This window comes from Carassius gibelio, chromosome B14 (assembly GCF_023724105.1).
Source record: "Carassius gibelio isolate Cgi1373 ecotype wild population from Czech Republic chromosome B14, carGib1.2-hapl.c, whole genome shotgun sequence".
Classification (NCBI taxonomy): Eukaryota; Metazoa; Chordata; class Actinopteri; order Cypriniformes; family Cyprinidae; genus Carassius; species Carassius gibelio.
This window is the reverse complement of record NC_068409.1, coordinates 70,949-93,532: the sequence shown is the minus strand read 5'-3', so window position 1 is coordinate 93,532 and position 22,584 is coordinate 70,949. Positions and strand designations below refer to the sequence as shown.

General features: G+C 35.8%; 1 protein-coding gene across 1 annotated transcript; it reads right to left on the bottom strand.

The window, feature by feature from the left end:
• Positions 1 to 39: 39 nt before the first annotated feature.
• LOC127971251 (electrogenic sodium bicarbonate cotransporter 1-like) lies at positions 40 to 22,363 on the bottom strand. The gene is made up of 14 exons (XM_052574148.1): positions 22,344 to 22,363; positions 21,904 to 22,064; positions 18,479 to 18,658; positions 16,188 to 16,283; positions 14,309 to 14,385; positions 10,559 to 10,716; positions 10,331 to 10,418; positions 9,563 to 9,717; positions 6,776 to 6,889; positions 5,951 to 6,125; positions 5,071 to 5,204; positions 4,364 to 4,635; positions 1,737 to 1,807; positions 40 to 288 (listed from the first exon to the last, which is right to left on the bottom strand). The coding sequence occupies exons 1-14, from the start codon at positions 22,346 to 22,348 to the stop codon at positions 40 to 42; spliced, it is 1,935 nt and encodes a 644-aa protein (XP_052430108.1). The 5' UTR covers positions 22,349 to 22,363.
• Between the last annotated feature and the right edge of the window lie 221 nt (positions 22,364 to 22,584).

The following is a 22,584-nucleotide window of genomic DNA, read 5'->3' as shown; positions in this document are numbered from 1 at the left end:
AGAGACTAAATATTGATTGCCTTTAAACATGCTCTATGATTAGAGGCATGGATTGACAAATCCATCACAAACACTCCACAGGTGGACAATGTGGCTACTTACAGTAGTAGGAAAAAACGGGCTGGTCTTGAATTTCTTCAGACACATGGAGCAGGTGTAGGTGCCAAAGAAAAGGATGAAGGAGATGAGGGTGATGTCGGGGACAAAGTTGCAGGCTTTGCCCACTAGCTCCCCTCCGTATTTCAAGCATTCCTTCTTTGACAGTGAGGACCAGCTGGCATTCAAGCGCTGCACAAATGACACAAAGATATATGATCAGAACATCAAATCTACAGGTGTCTGGATCAAACTTTTAAAACTAACTTGAAGACTATAACTATGACTATAACTATAAAGATAACGATATTAGCATCCACACCAGCGAACGATATTGTCTGTGTATTCTAAGCGGACGCGCGTCTGCTGCTTTAAACTTCTCGAGCTCATTACAGCCAGATTGATTCTGTTTGGTCGGCAATGTTTTTATCGTTCATCAGAAAAAAAAAATTTTCTGAAAGTGATTCCAACGATATAGTTTCTCTGTGCCTTTATCGTTATAGTTGTGGTGTGGACTCCGCTATTCTTTAATATTGAGAACGATTTTTAGAACTATATCTTTATCGTTATCTTTATCGTTATCATGCTTGGTGTGAACAGGCCTTAATTCTACTGAATCAGTTTGCAAAAGACTACAGAAAACTGTTGTGTTTATTTTTCTTCAAATGCAGTCTAAGCCAATGAGTTTTGAATGTTATATGTTGTATTTGTTTAAGTTAAAAATAAAACGTATTAAAACTAAACAAATCCATGGTACATTGTTAGCAAAGAGGGGTTCTCTCTCTATAGTTGGTGACCTAAAGTGGTTTGGGGGCCCTGCAGTAACTCATAGCCCCGGGGCCCAGTGAGCTCTTAATGCGGCCCTGGTGACAATCGTGTTATGAACAAAGCAGACCATTGAACAATCTCCAGTTTCTGTTTGAAGGCAGATGCTTTGTTCTCTTCGCTCTCTTTGAGGCTTTACAATCACTCCGTTACTGTTCAAGCTTGCACACAAGGTGCGAAACATGAGTTATGGCTCATTCAGTCACAAAGATATTGGCAAGGATTTGGGCATTATGTTTCATTGATCTCAAACTGAGGACTACATCTGAATGAAACCGCTGAGAGATCTCTATTATTCGCAGCTGGGAGCTCAGTTTGGCTTTAGAAGAGGACAAAATGTCAGGTAGGATATATGAAAACAGCCAACAATTTTAGGATTAAAGGCGCCATGTATTTTCTGAACATAACCAAGAAAAGGAAGTTTTCTCCAATGTGTTGTGTAAGTTCAGTTTGGTGACCTCAAATCTAACAAGTCTTAAAGGCTGAAATACACAGGTTTTGTCCAGATTTTTTTTCGTTTTTAGTCTGGTGCAGTTGATAAAAGTTGAATTAAGTCAGTGGCAGTCTACAGATTATTAGCAGCTGACAGATTACACAGAAAATCATGCAGTGTATAATGCGCATAGATTTAGATTTATTAGCTTTTTCAGACTATGATTCAGTCAAAGGATATGAATTAGGTTTTATTTTTTAGCTGATTTTATGAAATATATATTTTTTTTTATTTGTCCTGTTTCTCCTAGAAATGAGGAGCATGTTTCTCAAGGTGTATTACATCCTACACACATATATAAATGATGTTTTGAAACACTTACTGTATCGCTGTAATTTACGGTCCAGATAAATGTTGGACCAAGTGGATCAGTGTACACATCTGAAGAATTGGCTGAAAAACACAAAGGTCAAAGGTCTGAAGTGGCCTTTAGAAAAACATACAGTGGGGCCAAAACATGGGGCTCAAATCTTTAGAAACACTTTAGAATAGGTAACACCAATCAGTTGCTTATTAGCATGCATATTACTAGATTATTAGCCATGTATTATTGCTAATTAAGAACATATTAATGCCTTATTCTACTGGCCCTTATTCTACATCCCTAATCTTACCCAATACCTAAACCTAACAACTACCTTACTCACTATTAATAAGCAGTCAATAAAGAATTTATTTAGAGAAAAGTCATAGTTAATAGTTAACAAGTTTTAAGTTTTGCTAAGATGAACAAAGGTCTTACAGGATTGAAACCAAATAAGGAGGAAGGAGGAATTAATCAGAATTGTTATTTTTGCGTGAACGATCCCTTTAACACACTTGACTCAGATGATGTCACTATTTCTTTAACGCCTAAATCCTTTAAACTCTCAAAAAACATGACAGATTTCACAAGCAGATGCTAACACAAGTGCAAACATTTTATCACGGTTAAGGGCGACTCAAGCACAACATACGTGCCAACCAGTCCGCAATGACCGCTCTAAAATGTTCACCACTTCTCCACAGCATTAATCTTTAAAGAGACTCTTTGCTGGGTTCCCCTAACTGGAACTAATTTCCACACAGCTGTTGTTTGCCTCTGCAGTATCGGATTGGAGAGAAGTCAAGGGAGGGCGAAGAGAGGCAAACAGCGGTTTAGAGGAAAGCAGCATGAGTGGATGAGCTCCCCACCCGCCAGCTCCTCTCTGTACGGTCTTAATTCACCACACGCATGGAGGAGATTAACCCCAAAACACATCACGTCCACATCCACCCCCTAGATTGCTCCTTCATTCCTACTGAGGACACCACACACACAACGCCACTAGCACAATAAACAGATGAAGTGAATGTCAGAATTGTCAGCCACAAAACATTACACTGACACGAAGAAGAGATTTAATTATTACTTCCAAACTTCAAAAACAAAGTTTTGTATTTGTTCATTGGTCTTAATATCAAACAGGCCCAGTGGTTTAGCAGTGTGATAATTGACTAACACTTTTCACACCAATATAAAACCTGCATGAAAAAACAAAGTAGGTTACTGCATAATGTATCAACTCCTGTTCTTGCGTTTTTTTGTTTGGGATGGAAACTCAAGTCACACTTCAGTCGCTAATTAACTTGAGTGAAATCAGTCACAATAGATTTTGAGCAAGCTAAATTTCTCCGGACCATACAACTCTCATGAAAGTACGAATGAAAGTCAGTGGAACGTTCACTTTAGTGTGACCACTCTTTTAAGGTGGGGTCATATTAGAGAAATCTTCAGTGTCGTGAAAATTGCTTTCTGTTCGTTAGCATGGAGAACTGACGTGACCATCCTTAACCCGTTGCAAAATCTGCATGGTAAAAACTTCAGTCTTCATGAAATTCCTGACTGCATGGATTCTAATTAAAATTCATGTATTTTGCCAGTAAAAAAAAATGGTCAGACAAAAGTAAGTGCACCCTTATTGATTTGAGACTTGACTTAGACTTTTGTATACAACTGACCTGAGATCTAATCTTGTAAACAAGTCTTGACAATTCCATTAATCTGAATCATGACACTCAGAAACTGCTGGTTTGATTCTTGACTTATACTTTATCTTCGAGACTCCGAGTTAGAAAAAATCTATGGGTGTATAGAAAACTACTGTCAAAAGTGACTTGACATGCAGATTGAGCCTTGACTTTTACTGTATATCAGACACCTGCTATCGTGTCTGGATATTGTAGCTGCAAGCCATATGGTGCACTACTGTGTCCTGCTGAAAATGAAGATGCAAATGGAATGAATAGCTATAGTATTACTGTAATTATATGAGGAAAAATTTCAACTGAACTGAATCATCATGCACTTTACTGAGTTTTGGATATAAAGACAAAAGCAATTATCTGGGTCTGAACTATCATTTGAAGACCTGAAATAGTATGACAAATAGGACAATTAAATATTTATTTATAAGCCATGTGCCAGATGGCGACATGGAAACATTTTAACAACAGCTGTACAAGCATCAACTCCATAAAAGACCTAAACATCCATCCTGTCACGCCATTGTGCTTCCACTGTTTGTGTATCACTGTCAATCAAGCAACTTCATTTTATCTTCAATTTATACTCAAATATACTCAAATATCTTTCAAACTACCAGGTAGGCACGAAGTGGAACGAATGTAAGGTAACTGCACTTGTGAAGGTTAAAAAAAGACACCTTTTGCTACATAATATCTGCTTCACTGAGTAAAATGATGTTACGTATGCATCAGTAATCTTTCTTTTTTTCTGTTTGGTCAGCACTCGTCGTTTCTTGCATCTAAGTCAGAGACTTAGAAAAGGTATTAATTCATAATTTAAAACTGAAGTCAAAATTCAGGCAAGTTGGCAAACTTGCAAATGGATAAAGGTCTAAGTTCAATTAGCATCTAAACACAAAAACTAGCAAACTGCAGAGGAAAAGATGATGTAGCAGGTCTTACCAACAGTGGGCGCCATACACATGCAGTCATACTGCGTGACGTAATCGATTTTATAGTCTGAGTTGATGGGGTAATAATCAGCCAACTTCAGCATCTTCTTGAAGGCGTCATAGATGAAGATGAAGCTGATGAGTGAGGAGAAGCCCTCTTCTGTAAATCGGGTGAAATACTGCACCAGGAAGCTGGCGTCAGTGGCCACTAGGGCTAGACAGAAGAAGGCCGACCACAGACCGATCCAAAGACGGAACTCTAGGTAGTCGAAGTCATGCTCCCTGCGGAGAACAGTATGGACAGAAAATGAACTCAATTCCCTTCAACTTTCAGAGCTTGGGGGTGGTAAGTTATTCTTTGTTTTTGAAAGTCTCTTATGCTCACCAAGGCTACATTTATATGATCAAAAAGAAAGTAAAAACAGTAATTTTTTGACAATTATTAACATTTAAATAACTGTTTAAAACTATTTAAATACATTTTAAAATGTCATTTATTCCTATGATGGCAAAGCTGAATTACTGCAGTCATCGCTGTCACATGATCCTTCAGAAATCATTCTGATATGCTGATTTGGTGCTCAGACATTTCTTATTATCAATGTTGAAAACAGTTGTCCTGCTAAATAGAATCTTGGTTTCAGTTAACTACTAAATGGTGAGCATATGCAGTAGCTGGTTTGTAATGTCACATGCCGATCAGAGATGATGAAGCACCTGCTGAAGTTGAAGAGCAGCCTTTCAAACACCAGCACTGGCCCCGTACTGCTCAGGATTATCAGAGGTTGCCCAGCCAGGAGACAGAACACCGCTCCAGTTACCGCTGTGCCCAGAAAGCTCTCCAGCACACCCTTCACACAACACCCAAGGAACAAAAATCAAAGGATTAGGGGAAAAACCAACTGAGGCTCACGCTCTGTGGAGAGAAAGACTGTTTAAAGCCCTGTTCATAGGACTAGTTTTCCTTGTTCACAGACGTACTTTGGGATTTTATCCCATGTGAATCTGTGCTTTCTCTCACATAAAATCAGTAAAAAACTATAAAGCAAATTACCTACTTTACATAATTTATGTAAATAAGTCGAATTCATTCTTTCATATTAATATCAATCACACTGTATCATCTACCGGAGTTCAATAAATTGATTTTTCTTTACCCATAAATTGAATTAGGTATTGCACATGGCCTGTTGCGTAATGCCAATATCCAGACCATAGACTCCAGCTATCATTATTAATTAGCCCTGTCCAAATCAATACCTGAAATCACTAAACTGAACAGCTTTCCTGAACTGAAACATTGACTAGCCAAAGACGTGTGCTGCAGACCTTAGCGTGCATCTTTAAGACAGCTAATTATTTAAACTGTGAGACTTTAACTTACTAACATGACCTTTGAACTTGTGGTAACATTTCATAAGGAGGGCAGAGAAGACGCAGCTCCCAATGTGTGTCAGTTAAAGATTGACCAAGATTTAATTACACTATAATCCCTGCCAAGGTTGGACTGATTCTTATTTAGAAAGGTTCGGGCACAGAGAGCAGGATACATCCATACACTAATGTAGTTTCTCATGGTTTGCAGCTGTATCTTCACCTGCATGTTCTCAGTGGCGTCACCCAGCAATCCTCCGAACGTGATGGCATTGGTTACTGTTCCCAGGTAGATGAAAAGAATGGCAGACAAAGACTGGATGTGAAGCGCATCATAGAAATCACTGAAGAAAAAGGGAGCTTTTCTTTTGATATCAAGAATAAGGCCTCCACAAAACCTGGAAAACAAAACATGACATTTTATAACTGCCACAGTGGTTTTCATTGAATTGTATTACATTTTTGCATCTTATCTTAATCTGCGTTCCTCTATTCACAAAATGCATTTCACTCCGTACAGTGGGGTTCCAAAACACGAATGAAACTGAAATTATGGAATTTAATTCAAACCTAAAAATAAACATAAACCATGCAGCAATTGCAGGATTTCAAGAAACTTTATTATATACTATTCCTAGGCCACTAATCAAAAGCAAAAGAGGGGTATACCAAATACTAAAACAATTTGAAATTCATTTTAATTTTGTTAACTATTATTTACATTTATATTTGAAAATATTAAATATTTTAAACAGTAGTATGTTTATTGCTATTATTAATTAGTAAAATGGATCAAAATCTATTAAGCACAAAACACTAACAGTGCATAGCAGTTCAATTGCCAAAGGTCAAGTAAAAAAATCTAATCTGATGATAAGAGTCTGTACTCTGTAAATGGAGCACATGCTGACTTCAATGTTTGTGTAATATTAAGATAATTCTAGTCATTTTAAAGAGTCAAACAGACCTTTATCTGAACTAAACCATGGTGTTCAGAGGTTTGGCATAATATGTTCCTTCAGAAGAATTTATACAAACATTAACTCACTTCCCCGTCCTCTTCAGTTCATCGCCTACTGCGTGCCCCCCGCCCCCCTGTCCGCCGCTGTGAGGCGTGTCTCCATTCATCTGTGTGCTGTCCCCTCCAGCATACATGTTCTTTCTGGACAACATAACAAGCACATGAGATTGTTGAACAGAACACAAAAACTTTAATGTTATCACTGCCCTAAAAGAAAGACACACTCAGTGGACTCTTCATAAGTCATTTTAATGTCCACGGCCTGAAAAGCCTAAATAAAAAATGTAAGCTCATACACTGGTAGCTAATGTCTAAACAAATGTCTTATGCAATATAAAATAAAATACAAGAGATACACCGTAATTCCATGTTATTCATCAGTTCCCAAAATTACAATCTAAATGCCATGATATATGAATGTGTTACTCACTGAACCATCCATATCACCAGATGGAATGATAATCATTTAAAAAAAAAACAAGGTTCGATAGATAGAACTATAGGATAATACATAATCTGATAAAATTATCAAACAATACATAAAATGATAAAATAACAGATAAAAAGAGAGAGATAACAGAATGACTTGATAGATAAATGGTTAACTGATAAAACGATAAGATAGACAGACACACAGATAAACAGATAGAAAAAAAGATTAAAAAACAGATGATTAGGCGTGGGGTGATATGACCAAAATCTTCAATCACAGTATGAGTCATTTTATTTCACGGTAACAATATATAATTACAATATAGTTATTTTTTTCTTTAAATAAGGTTTTTATTATATAAACATTTTTGGAACCGTAGAAAATTGTGAATGCTTGTCACCACTGTCAATATCACAAAAAGCATGATTAAATAAGAACAAAATACGAATTCCAAGCAATATAACAAAAAAAAAAACTACAGTAGAACAAATAAATGAGAAATGTTCCATACATTGTATAAAAAGTAAATCAAATGTATAAAAACACTGCATATTCTTCACTTTGTAAATTAAACATACATTTATTCTTATTAAATTTACAAAAGTGATTTAGCTGTCACTTTAAGAGCTGCCTGGATCCAATATACTGTTACACGTGTTTTCTTTGAGCTGTTTTCTTTCAATTAAGACTTAAATCACTGTGTTTATGAGGATACTTGCAAACAATGGCATTTTGATACATACAGTTGTGTGCATTTTACTGTTCACCAGCTATGAAGTGGCAAAAATAACCCTGTTCAATACTCCCTGTTCAATGAGCTCTAGTGGTCGACCAATATACATTTTTTTACATCCAATGCCGATGCCGATATCTTGGAAAGCAGGGGGCGTTAGTCGATATAAAGCCGATATGATTTTTTAAACAATTATTATTAATATTTAAGAAATTAGAAATACTTTTACAATGGATTCAAAACCAAATGTGTAAAAGAAACATGCTAATACTATTTTTCAAAAATAAATAAATATTTAATATATAATAAATAAATAAAAAAGTTAACACTGTAATCAGCAGGGCACTTCGTATTCTAAATGACATTAATATGACAGTGGGCAAATGCATAAAGCGCAGCATAATTTGAAATCACGAGTTTATAGTTTAAGCATTCAATTCACACGGACTGACCTTCACACAGAGAACACGTGATCATGCTGGATACACATACACACTTTACAAGATCTTACAGCTGGATTCGACTAAGTTTGCAAGGTTTATGAAATTAAATGTTCATTAGTCATTCAAAGATTTGTTTAAATTATATAAATGCATATTTAGTTACTGCTGACGGCAAACGAGAATGTATTATAAAATTTGCCTTTCTATTACTAATAGGCCTAATATAAAAGCAGTCATTATAATACTTTCTGTATACATTCATTTCTTTGTTTAACCGTTCTATCTGATTATTAGACAGACTTCTATCAGTGTGAGACAGAACTGTTAACGACGACGACGAACAAGACAGAGAGTGTGAGCACTGTGTTGCCGATATTTGAAAAATGCCAATATCGCCAAGGCTGATATTATCGGTCAACCACTATTCATGTGCATTTACAGCACTCAGAAACAATCTCTCAAAAAGGCCATGCATAATGCGAAACGAGTTCTCTTTCACTGATGATTGATTTCAACGGCTTAAAATCACTTGTTTTTAAACAGCAATGCTTAAAAAACTGTGCAAGCGATACGTTTTCATGACAGACAGACAGACAGATACTGGAACCAGTTCAGTCTGATGTTTACATTCAACAAGCCACAAATTAATGTATGAGGTCTAGTGTGTGTAGTGTGTTGTTGTGTACACTGTGTGTTATGCTGGCGTGACTGACTGCTGCGGGCACACAGCTCGGCTATATGGGTAATGCGGGCTGGTACAGATTGAGGTGGCAGGATGTGGAAGCAGCCTGCTGTCACTTCACCTGAAGCCAAAGAGAAGTGACGTAATTCATCTAATTAACCACTGCTCTGCTCCACTACACTTAATGAATGAATGGATAGCCTGGCCAACTGGCCTTTGAAACTACTTCCTGACCATTTGTGGATTACATTATGCAACACACTGTACATGGCTTAAAGGGTTTGGCTACTAATATAAAAAAGACATACACCCAGTTAGTTTCTGCTTGTCATTTGTAACAATGAAAGACTGAAATTACTTTAACCCTTAAAAAACTGCTAAACTACCTCAAGGACAGCATCTGAAATGCTATTGTCTGAGTCATTTCAAAACAGGAACATTGACAGATTTTGATATGGGATATTGGTGGAGCTTCACCAAAAGAAAGTGTGTCAGGCTGATATGGGCTCCCTACATCAATTACCTTTTATCAGAGGATGGCAGGGATTTTGGTGGCTCTATCCTTATGGTGGGGTCCCATTCTCCAGGAGGGAGGACAATGACCTCGTCCAAGAACTCGTCAATGCCAGCAAGGAGATCTTGTCTGTCCTTGGCTTTGTACGCAATTTCATGGAAGACCTTGATAAGAGAACTTTGATTACTGGCCAACTCTCCCCACATGACTAACCCAAGCACAAACTTTTTTTTTTTTTGCTATATAAGATTCTAACAGAACATTTCAGGCACAGCAACTCAGTATCAAAACATATACGTTTTGTTCAAACATTTAATGTTTGGGATTGACAGGTCTGACAATTGAACTGACCTGATCATACAGGAGCGGCTTGAATACTGCTTTTAGGATTTAATAACTGAAGACAAGCCCCTTTGTAAGTATGGTGATATCAGCCATACTGAAGTACTAAAATTGCTCAAATTTAAATAAATTAAAGCTAACTCAAAATATAAAGACTAATAAAATAGCAAAATGCATAACAAAATAACTGAAATGGAAACAAAAAATTTAAGCTAATTCAAAATATTACTACATTAGTACTATAATTCAACATAAATGACATTAAATGAACACTGGTTCTCTTACAGATTGCAGTCGTTTTTTTTTAAGTGTAAAAGTAACAGTATTTAGCACTCTTAAACAAGACTGAAGACCATTGTCTGCTGTTGTGTGAACAAAAAAATTATGAACCACAACAGGACATAACATTTTAGACTAATATTAGTCTGTACGTACCTCATCGGACATCAGAGTAGCAATTGCTCTACCAATTTCATGGTATGACTTGGCTTTGCCTTTGGGTCCAAGAAGAATGAACAGAAATCTAGGAAAGATAATAACCAACATTACGCAAAGTAAAACGCACAGCTTTTCTATTGGTTTAATAAGCCTGTTTAGAACTGAAGACCCTCCACCACTGCTATGTTTTCCTCCTTGGATTCGTTGGATAAAAGCAGGTCATACCTGGTGGGCACAGGTACTTCAGTCAGCGCCCCCAACATGACAGCCTGCTGCAGCCTCACAAAGGCCACAAAAGGACTGTCCAGAAAGTCCACTTCTCCAACGAGAACATTGGAAGCTTCAGCATCTCTGGGCAGCTTCTTCATGAACTTGTTCTTCAGCTGGACACATGCAGGATGGGATTTTAATGAAATTCATTAAGGAGGAAGAAGTGGGTAAACAAAGTGCGCAAATCAAGCTCCAACACATGACCTCATTAAACATACTGCCAGCTTGGCATTCAGTGCCAAGACTTTCATGAAGATGTGACGAATCCAACATCTGCAACTGTCTAATTAATGGAAATCACAAAGATTGGTGGCTGCATGTGGGATTGTTCATTCTAGGGATCAGCAAAGACCCACTGTGACTCCTGCATTCTTTTACTCTTAATTCAGAGGAACCAGTGGTAACCAGTAAATTCATTTTATTTATATGGGTTGTTGTTGTTCCTACCAGTGATAAAATGAAGGCCAACTTCAAAGGCAGTGGCATTTGCCAGCTCAGACTTTGAGGTCATGCCAAATGTGAAATTTACAAGCCAAAGATAATTAGTACACCCTGCTCACATAACCATAAATTGTTAAGCAACTCCAACTTTTGCCTCCAAGGTCATCATTGCGAATCTTAACTGCTTAAAGTGTCACAACTACTCAAGCTTGATGCATATATAAAGTGCTTTAGGTTTATTACTTGCAATAATGTAAACGCATTATTTTTTAACAGTAAGACTAGAGCACATGACAGAAATCTAATTCTAAAGCTCATAAATCAAATTTAACAGCTCTGCTGATAACTTGAAAATGGGGTTACAATGTCAGTCATTAATAAACTAATTCCCCAGTAAAATGTCACATACATAAACAATAACATTTCCTCCTGAAAGTCTTATTGAACAGTCAGAGTAAGCAGTTTCGTTAACCATTGATGGAAGAACACTGGAAACACAAGCACAATGGAAAACATTTACTCTGGAGCACCTGAGCACATGATGGGACAGACCTCTCACTCATCAACAGCTCTAGCATCATAGATCATTTGTTTTGAAGCTCTTGCTTTTATTCCATTATTCTGTTGCAAAACCATCCCATTACTGATTATCACTGAATTACTGTTTTAAGATAAAATAAGCAAATATCCTGACACATTAACAAGTGTATTAATGTAATGTATGGGATGACCTTGCTTCTTGCTTTAGAAAAGATTACTTATATAAACCTGATATGTCTTGTCACTTCAGAATGTTTTTACGACTTCTCAAAAAACCTTGATGACTCTTTTTTATGAAATATGTAGACAATGGTTAAGAAAGATAATATTTAATTTGTTTATGATGTTTTGAAATCAGTTTTTTCCCTTGTTTTCTTATGATCTGGTTGCAAAGAATTAAAAAAATTACCTTATCTCTGACCATTAAATCTACTCTATCCCCAGATGTAAAGAGATAGTTCACCAATAATTTTTTTTTTTTTACATTTTGTTGAAAATAATGAGTTAAAGACATTATCTAATTTCTTGATACTTTTTAGTGATTTTAAAGACTCCTGTTTGACCAATATGTCACTGAATTCAACTCAATTCAATGCTGGGAATTTAGAAAGAAAAAAACAGCTAGAGTTACAAAAAAGATCACAACTAAATGAAACTAAAGCAAGCGAAGAAATGGTGGCTATAGATGGATGTTATCTTGAGGCCAGACTGTAGACAGCATTACTAGAGCAGCTTAAAGGGATGATTAAGGTATTAGAAGGACACACCTTAAACAACCCATAGTGTTTTACTCAGAAGTGTATGTATGTTTACCTCTGAGTTTCATTATCTAGGAGCCAAAAAAGGGTCATCAGACGGTTTTGTCTCATCAGTTAATTAATTTTTTACAATGTACAGTATGTGTTCCAATTTTATTATTATTTACTGTATATTTCACATACTCCAAGCAACTCGCAATGACATCACATATCACATCTCTAGCTGTCCAGCTCTCTAGCAGCTAATATGTGATGTGGAAAGGCTTAGCATCATCTCTGATACTGGATTACTTCCACTGCTAGAACAAGCAAAGATTTATTACAGCAGTCCATCAACAGGGTCTGATAGTCTGCATTTTGTGTAGTCAAGCCATGGGACAGATGACTACCTCTTGCAGCTAATGTGAATCAAGCACGTTCACTTGAAATCTCATTAAATATCTTTAAATAAATTATCTTTGCAATTGAGAGTGTTGCTGTTTTCTTCATACTGTAGTTGTCTGGGTCCCCAATAAAGTCATTTTTGTCAAGGCTTGAATTCATGGTACTGCCTTAAGTGGGCGCTATTTTGGAAGAAATCTACAGAAAGAAGCCTCAAGACTTCATCCGAAGAATCATGAAATTATTCAGCGGTCTAAACCACCATACCAAATCACTTAGTACTTATTCATGTTGCTTAGGTTAGCATTTATTTCCAGATTCTGTAAATGTCTAATCTCTGACTTCATCCAAAAATGAAAAATAAGAAAAGGGTGACAAGCAATGAAGTCATCCCCTCAATCTGTGCTTACAATTACAATCTGTCCATTCTCTGGGCCACCTCACACAAGCAGCCTCTCAATCCCCACTCTGCCAAAAGGGGCAAGGGGCATCTCCTCTGAGGCCTTCCAGCAATCACATCCACACTGGTTTATTCAACACACACACAAAAACACTGTCAAACATTTGCCAGCTATTTCACTTAATGCTGCATTCAGCGTGAAGGGATGCATTTCCACGTAAAAAGGAAAGATTCTACAATTCCTCTGTGGTGAACTTCTGTGAAGTGAGTTAATTTTTATGGTTTGTCACAGTTTGACACCACCCTAATGACCCCCAGGTGCTCTGTCATTGAGAGCATGAGAACTTCCTATTCTATTAGGAATGGAAGTCTGTATTTCACACTAGCCCTATCCTTGAGTTAGACGCACCACTGCTTCTGTTCTGTTCATCTAACCTTCTTTATCATTAGGAAAACACTGGCTTCATCAGTTTTTTCATAGTGACATTTACTGTGATGTGCACAGATTTTTGGCGATCCATAGCTATTACAGTCAATTACACTTTTATATTTTTATATGTATACCTGTTTATATATACCTATATATATATACACATATATATATTATGATTAATAACACATTATATTTCATTCCAGAGTTTGGGGGTTGGAGAGTTTTTTAATGTTTTTGAAAGAGGTCTCAAACTCAACAAAGCTGCATTTAGTTAATTATAGTTAAAATATGAATACTGTGAAATATTGTTAAAATGTAAATAAATATTTTACATTTTAATATATGTTAAAATGCAATTTAATTTATTCCTGTGATAGCAAAGCTTAATTTTCAGCATCATTACTCCAGGCTTTAGTGTTACATGATCCTTCAGAAGTCACTCTAATATGCTGATTTGGTGTTTAATTAACATTTAATACTAGTATCATCATTGAAAATCTAATATTACAGTTTACTGTTTATTATTTCTGTCAAAACCAGACTATTTTTACAATTCTTTGACAAATACAAAAAGAATAGAAAGTACAAAATAACAACATCTATTTAAAATGCAACATTATAAAAGTCTTAACTGGCATTTTTAATCAATTTATTGCAACCTTGCTGCATAAAAGTAAAACAAAACAAAACAAAAAAATCTTCCTGGCCCCAAACACACACAAACACATGAACAATCTTGAAACTGGACTCACCTGATCTTTCTCTGGCTTGTCGGAGATATCGTTCAGGCTGCTTGATGTCAAGTTGCGATGTGTGGTGGTTGGACTACCTAATCAAAATTTATGAAAAGAACAGATCAATGAAAAAGACCCAAATTGAAAAGTGCACTGTTCCATTATTTCAAAGAAAAAGTTTTAAAAAAAACAAACCATGTAAACTACTACGTTTTGACTGTAGTAACCGAATGCGACACGCTGTTTGATTGCTGAATGGAAGATTCTTAAAGAATTCTTTAAATATGAAAATGTACTTTAGAGGCTGCGCGTCAGAATTTGTATTTGTGAGAACAACATCATTATAGGCTACTCTTCCAGGAAATAGTCCTCACAGTCCCTGTTTTAAAAAGGCGTGGACGATCTCTTTGGGTTTGAGACTTTAGTATTTGCAACTTTAGGGATCTTATCAATTCATGAACAGCATGTCACATTCCAAAGAGAAAGGAAAACTTGAAATTGCATCATATGACCCCTTTAATAGTGTTCATCATCTGTTTATGTCATTAAATGAATTTTACCATACATTTCTGCCATACGTGTATGAACATCAATGTGAGAGTCACCACTGATAAGTTACTACTAAATATATTGTAGAAACATAATTTTATATAAAGCTACTTTGCAACGATTTGTATCGTGAAAAGCGCTATGCATATAAACTTGAAGGTAAATAGTCTAAAAAGAAATCCAAATGCAGGAGGAGGAAGGAAACTGAATGTCTGATGAACCAGTAGGGAATAAGTGGGTCTGATAACACTGCACATAACATTCATATTTTTTCACAGGCTCTGAATTGCTCGAGTCCATGCTTTAAAAAGTAACATAACATAAATTAGGAAAGGTGATGTGCCAGGCAAAATAGGAACCTACTGAAAGGTAAACTATTAACCTCGCAGAGTCCAAGTCATTGTCATCATGCTTTGAACAGCATAGCAGAACAGCACAGTGAAGCAAAGTATTCCCGATGCCACAGAGTTATATTGACTAAGATGTCAGTTTGATGCAGCCAAAAGAAGAAAAAAAGCAGCCAAAAGAAGAAAAAGGAGGCTGAATATAGATGAGGGGGGTTTAAAAAAGAAGCTTCATTTATGAAGCACTTAAAAAGAAAGAAAAAAAGAGTAGCAACTCGAAAAAAGAAAAAAAAAAGGATAAGAAAAAAATGCTTCACATCCACCATAAATCCTACATCATCAGATCAGAGCTGCTCATTAATATGGTTATGGTCATGATGGTGTGGTCATCTCCAGTGGAAAGTTCCACAGAAATGAGTCCAATGTAATTATTAGAAGACTTTGGAATGTAAATCTATTAAGGTTGAAGATCACCATAACAGGAAATTCTAGATATGAAAATCTATGACATAACAATGATTACAGGACTGACTAGCTAAACATAGATGATCACAACAACAAGTAAAAAAAGGTCATATCATTCAATCTAAAAAATAGGTTATTTATTGGCATCAATGGTTCCATGAAGAATCTTTAACATCCATGTAACCTTTTCATTGCACAAAAGGTTCTTTATAGTGGAAAAAAGTTTCTTCAGATTATTAAAACATTCTTTACACTATGCAAACCGTTCACTTAAAAGTTCTTAGTGGAACCAGAACTGAATGATTGACACCCTTATTTTAAAGAATGTACATTTTGTATGATTTCATTTGTACCTAAGGTGTTATTTAACTATTCACTGAACTTTTTAAATGGTCTAAGAAGATTTGGTTCCTTGTGATATGACCCTTTTAAGCTACATTGTTTTGCTATGCTTTGCTATCACAGCTACGGTATGTTACACACTACGTGGGGTAAAGGGACACATAGACATGTACTGGCAACTGGTAAGCTGGACTTACTAGGCCATCCCATGCTTGGACTTCCAGGGGCTCGCAACAGCTCCTCTGAGTTGCGAGTCATTAGACAAGGCACTGAAGTCTCAAGTGGATTACGTGCTTTTAGTGACAAGTGCAGCAGAAAGGAGAAAAGATAGTAAGAAAGGTGAAAAGTTAAGATTGTTAAGGTGATAGAGGTCAGTGGTTTTAGGTGGTTTAGCTATTTTTGTAAAAGATTGTTTAAGACACTCAGGGAAAGACGGGAGTGGTTATAGAAGTAGAAAAGCACAGTTAAAGCAAGTTTTATTCTTTTTTTTTTCAGGAAACTAAAGTTGAGGTGAATAACATTCGTCACATTCAAAAAGTCCAATGGTCAAAGAATCACAGGATTCATGGTTTAAAACCTGGGCACATGGAGCCTATAAACATCAATCTAATGAACTTTGTGTAAAGTTTTATCAATGCACTATTTGTTTTAAATGAAGGCATGTAAATATTATTGCCAAAAACCAAATGATCCCTTTGACCATTGCTTTATTTAAAGTGTTGTCTGTGGTGTCCATGCTGTCTTTTAAACACTGCTCTAAGATTGGTTTATTAGTTCGCCAGTTCATAACAGTTCACAATCTCAACAATGTAATGCAGCAGCCTATTCTGTGCATTGAAAAATAAATGCATACACAGACAGAACATACTAAAATTCAACGCTTGAAAAGGAGCAAGTTACTATTTAAAGACCCCATGAACTCTTTTTGTGTATTCTAGCTCTCCCTATATGTTTGTGTACTTCTAAAAGAAACATTTAATGGATACTGATGACTCATCCTGGACTACACTGAGTTTTAACTCTCTGGAATGAGATCGTTCCTCCCTTAATATGACCTGTAACTGCCTAAGCAAGCAGCAAAACATGATCATGGCTGTGATGCAATTAAAGCTGACTGATTAATTAAACCATTTGATTTGTCACACACAAATCTCATGTTGTAAGAGAGAATACACTACTGTTTAAAAGTTTGGGGTCAGTAAGATTCTTTATGTTTTTGAAAGAAGTCTCCACACCAAGGCTGCATTTATAAATACAGTAAGAAAATACAGTAAGAAAACAATGGTATTGTGAAACAGCCTTGTCTTTAGCATCGCATTATCCTTTAGAAATAATTCAAGTATGCTAATTTGGTGCTCAATATTCATATACTGTATGTCATCAATATTGAAAACAGTTGTGATGCTTAATATCAGAAACCATTATATATTTCTTCAGGATTCTATCACAAATAGAAAGTTAAAAAAACAAGTTGTTCCTGTGGCTCAGTGGTAGAGTTAGCAATGCAAAAGGTTGTGGGTTCAATTCCCAGGGAACAGACATACTGGTAAAAAAATAAATAAATAAAAATAAAAATAAAAAAAACCTATGTATAGCCTGAATGCACTGTAAGTTGCTTTGGATTAAAGCGTCAGATAAATGTAAAAGAGAATATAATTTAATAGAAATACATTATAAATGTTTCCTTGTCACTTTTGATCAGTTAAATGTGTCCTTGGTTAATAACCAAGACAAAACAGGAAAAATGTCAAATAAACATTTTAACAGTAGTGATTTCATGGAGTCTTTAAATCATACAGAGACAACTACTTATTAAAAAAGGAAAAATAAAAAAAGGCAACAATGAGTCAGCAAACTGGTAAAGCATTAGTAATACAATTATTGTGATCTGTTTGACTAATGCATTTAAATATCATCGCCTTGGAATTGCGATGGAAGGTTCTATCTGACATTTTTGTCAAAATTGAGTTATTCACATATTCTTATTCTGTGACAATGTATTTACATTATGTCATGTTTTATTTTAAGTTCTATACATTTTGTGATTTTTTATTGAAAAAACAAAAAGGTTCTATCTACAGAAGTCTATGGAACACAAAAACTTTAAAGCTCAATATCTCAAAACTACTCAGAACGCAGATAGAACCTTATAATTCCAAGGGGACGATATGTAAAAATATAAAGGAAGTAAATCTTCTTAAAAATTTGATGAATAAAATAAAAATCTTTGGTATTCTTCAGTTATCTTTAAGAATAACACAAGAAAAGTCAAACCACAAAATCAAAAAAGGTAAAAGAATTTGAACAAATGATATTTTTGAAAAGTGTGGAGAAAAACAATCCACAAAAGATTTCATAAAAGAAGAAGAAACATCTGAATATAAAAATCTATATAATATAGTAATAATAATAATATAAAAATCGTAATAGTTTAAAAGGAAAAAGGAGGGTAAAAAATGAGTCTGCACCAAACTGGCACCTATATTACCATTATCCGGGGTGGAAAACAGCCTACTTGCGCTGGAGACCGTCTTGCCAATGTCAGCTAAGGAGCGAAGATTGGATTTCTTGGTCTGGTGGCGATGCTTCCTCAGCAAGGTGTACATGACCTTATCTTTCAGGTCAGCTTTCAAGAGACCGTTCTCAATCTGACTGTCAGTGATCATTTCTGAAAGAGAGAGACGGAGTGAATGTCAAACAGAGAGGTAGTCAGCGAAAAAGCTAAATTGTCATTAGAAAAGACCTGGCTCATGGTTATTTTGCTTCTATAGATTTTGAGAAGCTCATTACGACCCCTTCACAACTGAGCAAACTTTTAAACAGAACTTCAGATTGGACTCTCCGAAGAATCTTGAAGTGAGTGTCAGTGAAGTGACACATTGCCTTCTATTCTTAGCCTTCAGAGGTGGACGTCTAATGAGGCAGTGGCTTGTGCATAAGATTGTCTGGTGGTTCCTGTAAGAATCTATTTTTATAAAAGAGGGTCAAAGACATGAGGCCTGGGCCCTTGGGCCCTTTTTGTGAATGGTTTGGCCCTTAATAGCCGATCCTTCAATTCATTTATCTCAAAAGGCACTCTATGAGGTTGACTGAGCTTAACTTTGCTTTAAACTGATAATCTGACTTGACACATCATGCTCTGAGTAAGAGATACGGCTAGTGGAATCAAGAATGTGAATTAATAAATCTCGTTTGATTGATGGCAGTGGTTACAATCTAACCAGCCATCTTAAATTCAGAGAGCTGCAGTAAATATCTCTTTTTTTTTAACCAATCCTCCTTCCTAAAAGAAATCTTTACAAATGAATCACCAGAATCACATACTTTGCTATCAGTGCACTACAGTTATTTAATGGCCCCACAGTTTTCATTCTGATCTTCCTCAAGCACTGCCTGAATTCAGTATAAAAGAAATGGCCATCCTGAATGGATGCAATCACCCTTGCATCTGAGCCCTGAGTTACAGCGAGGGTTGAGAGAGGACTGTATTAAACAGAGCTATGAATACATCCTGACATGTGAGCATTTGGAAACCAAATAACAATGGGCTGTGCTGGCCGAGACCATGCATGCATATCACACGTGCTATCTCTTAGACCTTACAGTACATTTGGAAAAGCTTTTTCTCTTAGTCTGATCTGATCTAAAGTGTTATCTGTATGATATGTATTTTGCCCTTTGTCCACTGACAGGGTGCCAGTGCTGGTGGTAGAGCTAATGCCCTACATGAAAGCATTCTGTATGCTTCTATTACAGAAAAGGCAGCTCCATGACAGAAAAAAATGACTCCTAAAACCTGCTGGTGCAAAACCATGACTGGTGCAAAACGAGCATTGAATAAAACTTGCTTCATTCATTTGACAGATATCATGTCGATACAAAAAGTTTGTTAAAATTGCACAGCAACACATTATTGCCATCATGTATCTAATAAAAATGACAATACTCACAAATATCATGTTAGTTTATTGCTATAAATAAAGAAAAAGGGAGAAAAATGTTGGCATTTGCATCAAAGGCAATTTATGATTGCCTAAATACACTGAATTCACATCATTTCAGATCAGAGGTACCCAAACTTTTCAATACGAAGGTCCAAAAAAAAAAAAAAAAAAAAAAATATATATATATATATATATATATATATATATATATATATATATATGTGTGTGTGTGTGTGTGTGTGTGTGTGTGTGTGTGTGTGTGTGTGTGTGTGTGTGTGTGTGTGTGTGTGTGTGTGTGTATGTACTATACATACAGGGGCGGTTTCTTCATTAGGGCGAATGGACGATGCACCACCAAAGCACAAAAGGAAGGGATTTTTTTTTACATTCAACCACAATGTTAAGCTAGCTATCACTATTCTAGACTGTTTGTTATGTCACTTAATAGTCCAATCAGCGATGAGTCGTGTTGTGTGTAGTACCGCCCGTTTCAGGCCGATTTCTGTCAGACTGAGAATCGCACCTCATGCTCTCATTGACTTCCATAATAAGATCATTTTTTTTTCGAACTGCAGGCACTTCAATTCAATCTCTATGAGCTCAGGGGGGCTCGCACTAATGTGCTTTCATCATCATGTGTAACCTTAACTTGTGCAAGGATTGGTGGAAACAGTGACATCCAAAAATATTTAAAAACTATTTTGAATTTTAACAAGAAAAAATGAAAAAGTGCTTTAATATCTTTGATATCAATTATGAAAACTAAAAAAAAAAAGAGAGAGAGACAGGGACAGCTAATGTTACACCACCTCAAATTCAGTTGTCAGATGAACTTGATCAACATCATGGCGAACGTTACATCAGCGCAGAGTGAGTAATGAAAGTAAGCAGTGCAATGTGATATAAGTGAGTAATGTAATACAAATGAGCTGTGTTATATAAGTTATATTGTAAATGAGTAGTTTAATATAAGTGAGTTGATTAAATAGTGATTTACGTGACTTCAATTACTTTTCATAAACTGATTTTAAAGAAAAACCTTTTTTAGAAAACCACGTCCTGGCTTCAGTCTTCATTTGCTGCCGAATTGTGTTAATACGCATACAGAAACATAAAGAGAGCTAGAGATAGATTAAAAGAGTCAGTTTATTTTTAATTAACACTATAATAGTTCAGTTTCCTTTACAACTAGCCATTCATTTATCAATTGAATGTGTGACCTATCCTCATTAATCATGCAAATCATGCAAACATATATATATATACACATACATACATACACACACATACACATACACACATATTAAGTTAAAAACATTTTTTTATTTAAATAAAACATTTTTTTTTAAACCTCACTGCAAAAAAAAAAAAAATAAAAGCAAAAAAAAAAAAAAAACATTTTCCCCATCTATTGTGATATGCCACATTAAAAAAGAAAAATATGTAAATCTAGGAAAAAGGTTATAAAAAATATTATGTAAAAGTAAAAAAAAAAAGTTTTTAAAACTTGTAAGCTTCCCTGTTGAAAAAAACAGCATATGCTGGTTAGATATTTGTTGAAGCATGGCAGCTGGTTTGAACTGGTTTAAGTTATAATCTGGTTGTGAGCTGGTCCTAATCTGGTCCTAAGAAACTAGCTTCTGTTCAGAACCAGCTCATAACCATCTTATATGTCGCTCAGGACCAGCAGCCATGCTTCAAAACATACCTTACCAGCGTGGTTTTTTTTTTTCAATAGGGTTGATATAGACAGCAACATGTTTATACAGTATTAAAGACAAATGATGTCACCGTTTGTCTCTCAAATCAATATAAACATGGACCACTGAGTTCATAGATCCCTCTGTTGAGCATCAACTCTATTGCAGTGAAAAAAGGTATTTGAGTGATTTATGTTTGTAACCTAAACTGCTTAAAGGTAGTAGAGCATCCTTTAATAAGACAAAATAGCTGCAGAGGAGACACTTACCCACGACCCCTGGCAGTGTGTTGGCCTCTAGGTCCAGCATGATGGTGCCCTTCTCTATACACGTCCTAAGCTCAAAGAGACTATGAAGGGACAGAGTGGCCACATGTGGTTTACTCCACCGCTCCCCACCTTTTTCCACCTTCTCTTCAAACTTGATCCACCTTCGAAGAAAAAACAACAGATATTTAAAGGTACTGAAACTGGAATGTGAACATTTCTGTATGGAAGACAAATGCACACAGATGTATGACACTTTTGACCATTTTCATTTTGTCCCTGCTAAAAAAATAGTATTCATTTTTCACGGAAAATTCATACCGACCCAAAACATTTTAACAGTACTTTATCTTTGTAAATCCATTATATCCTATATATTCTTAAATCTACCATATCAGAAACAAATACCAGTCCCAGACATGAGACTAGAATCTAAAGCAGACCTCATATTCAACTCTGATCTTTCCTCTGTACAACTGTTTATTAAAACTGATGCCCCTGCTTGAAAGGCTTTCATATGTAATCCTTAATCCTAAAATACACAAACAATGGGTAATCTCATCTCTAAAACAATCTCTTAAATAAAATCTTGATTGAAAAAGATCAGCAGTAATCATTCTTGTACTTATTTAATCAGTTAAATGCCCGCTGTGGCATGTGATAATGGCTGCTGATTGGGGACCA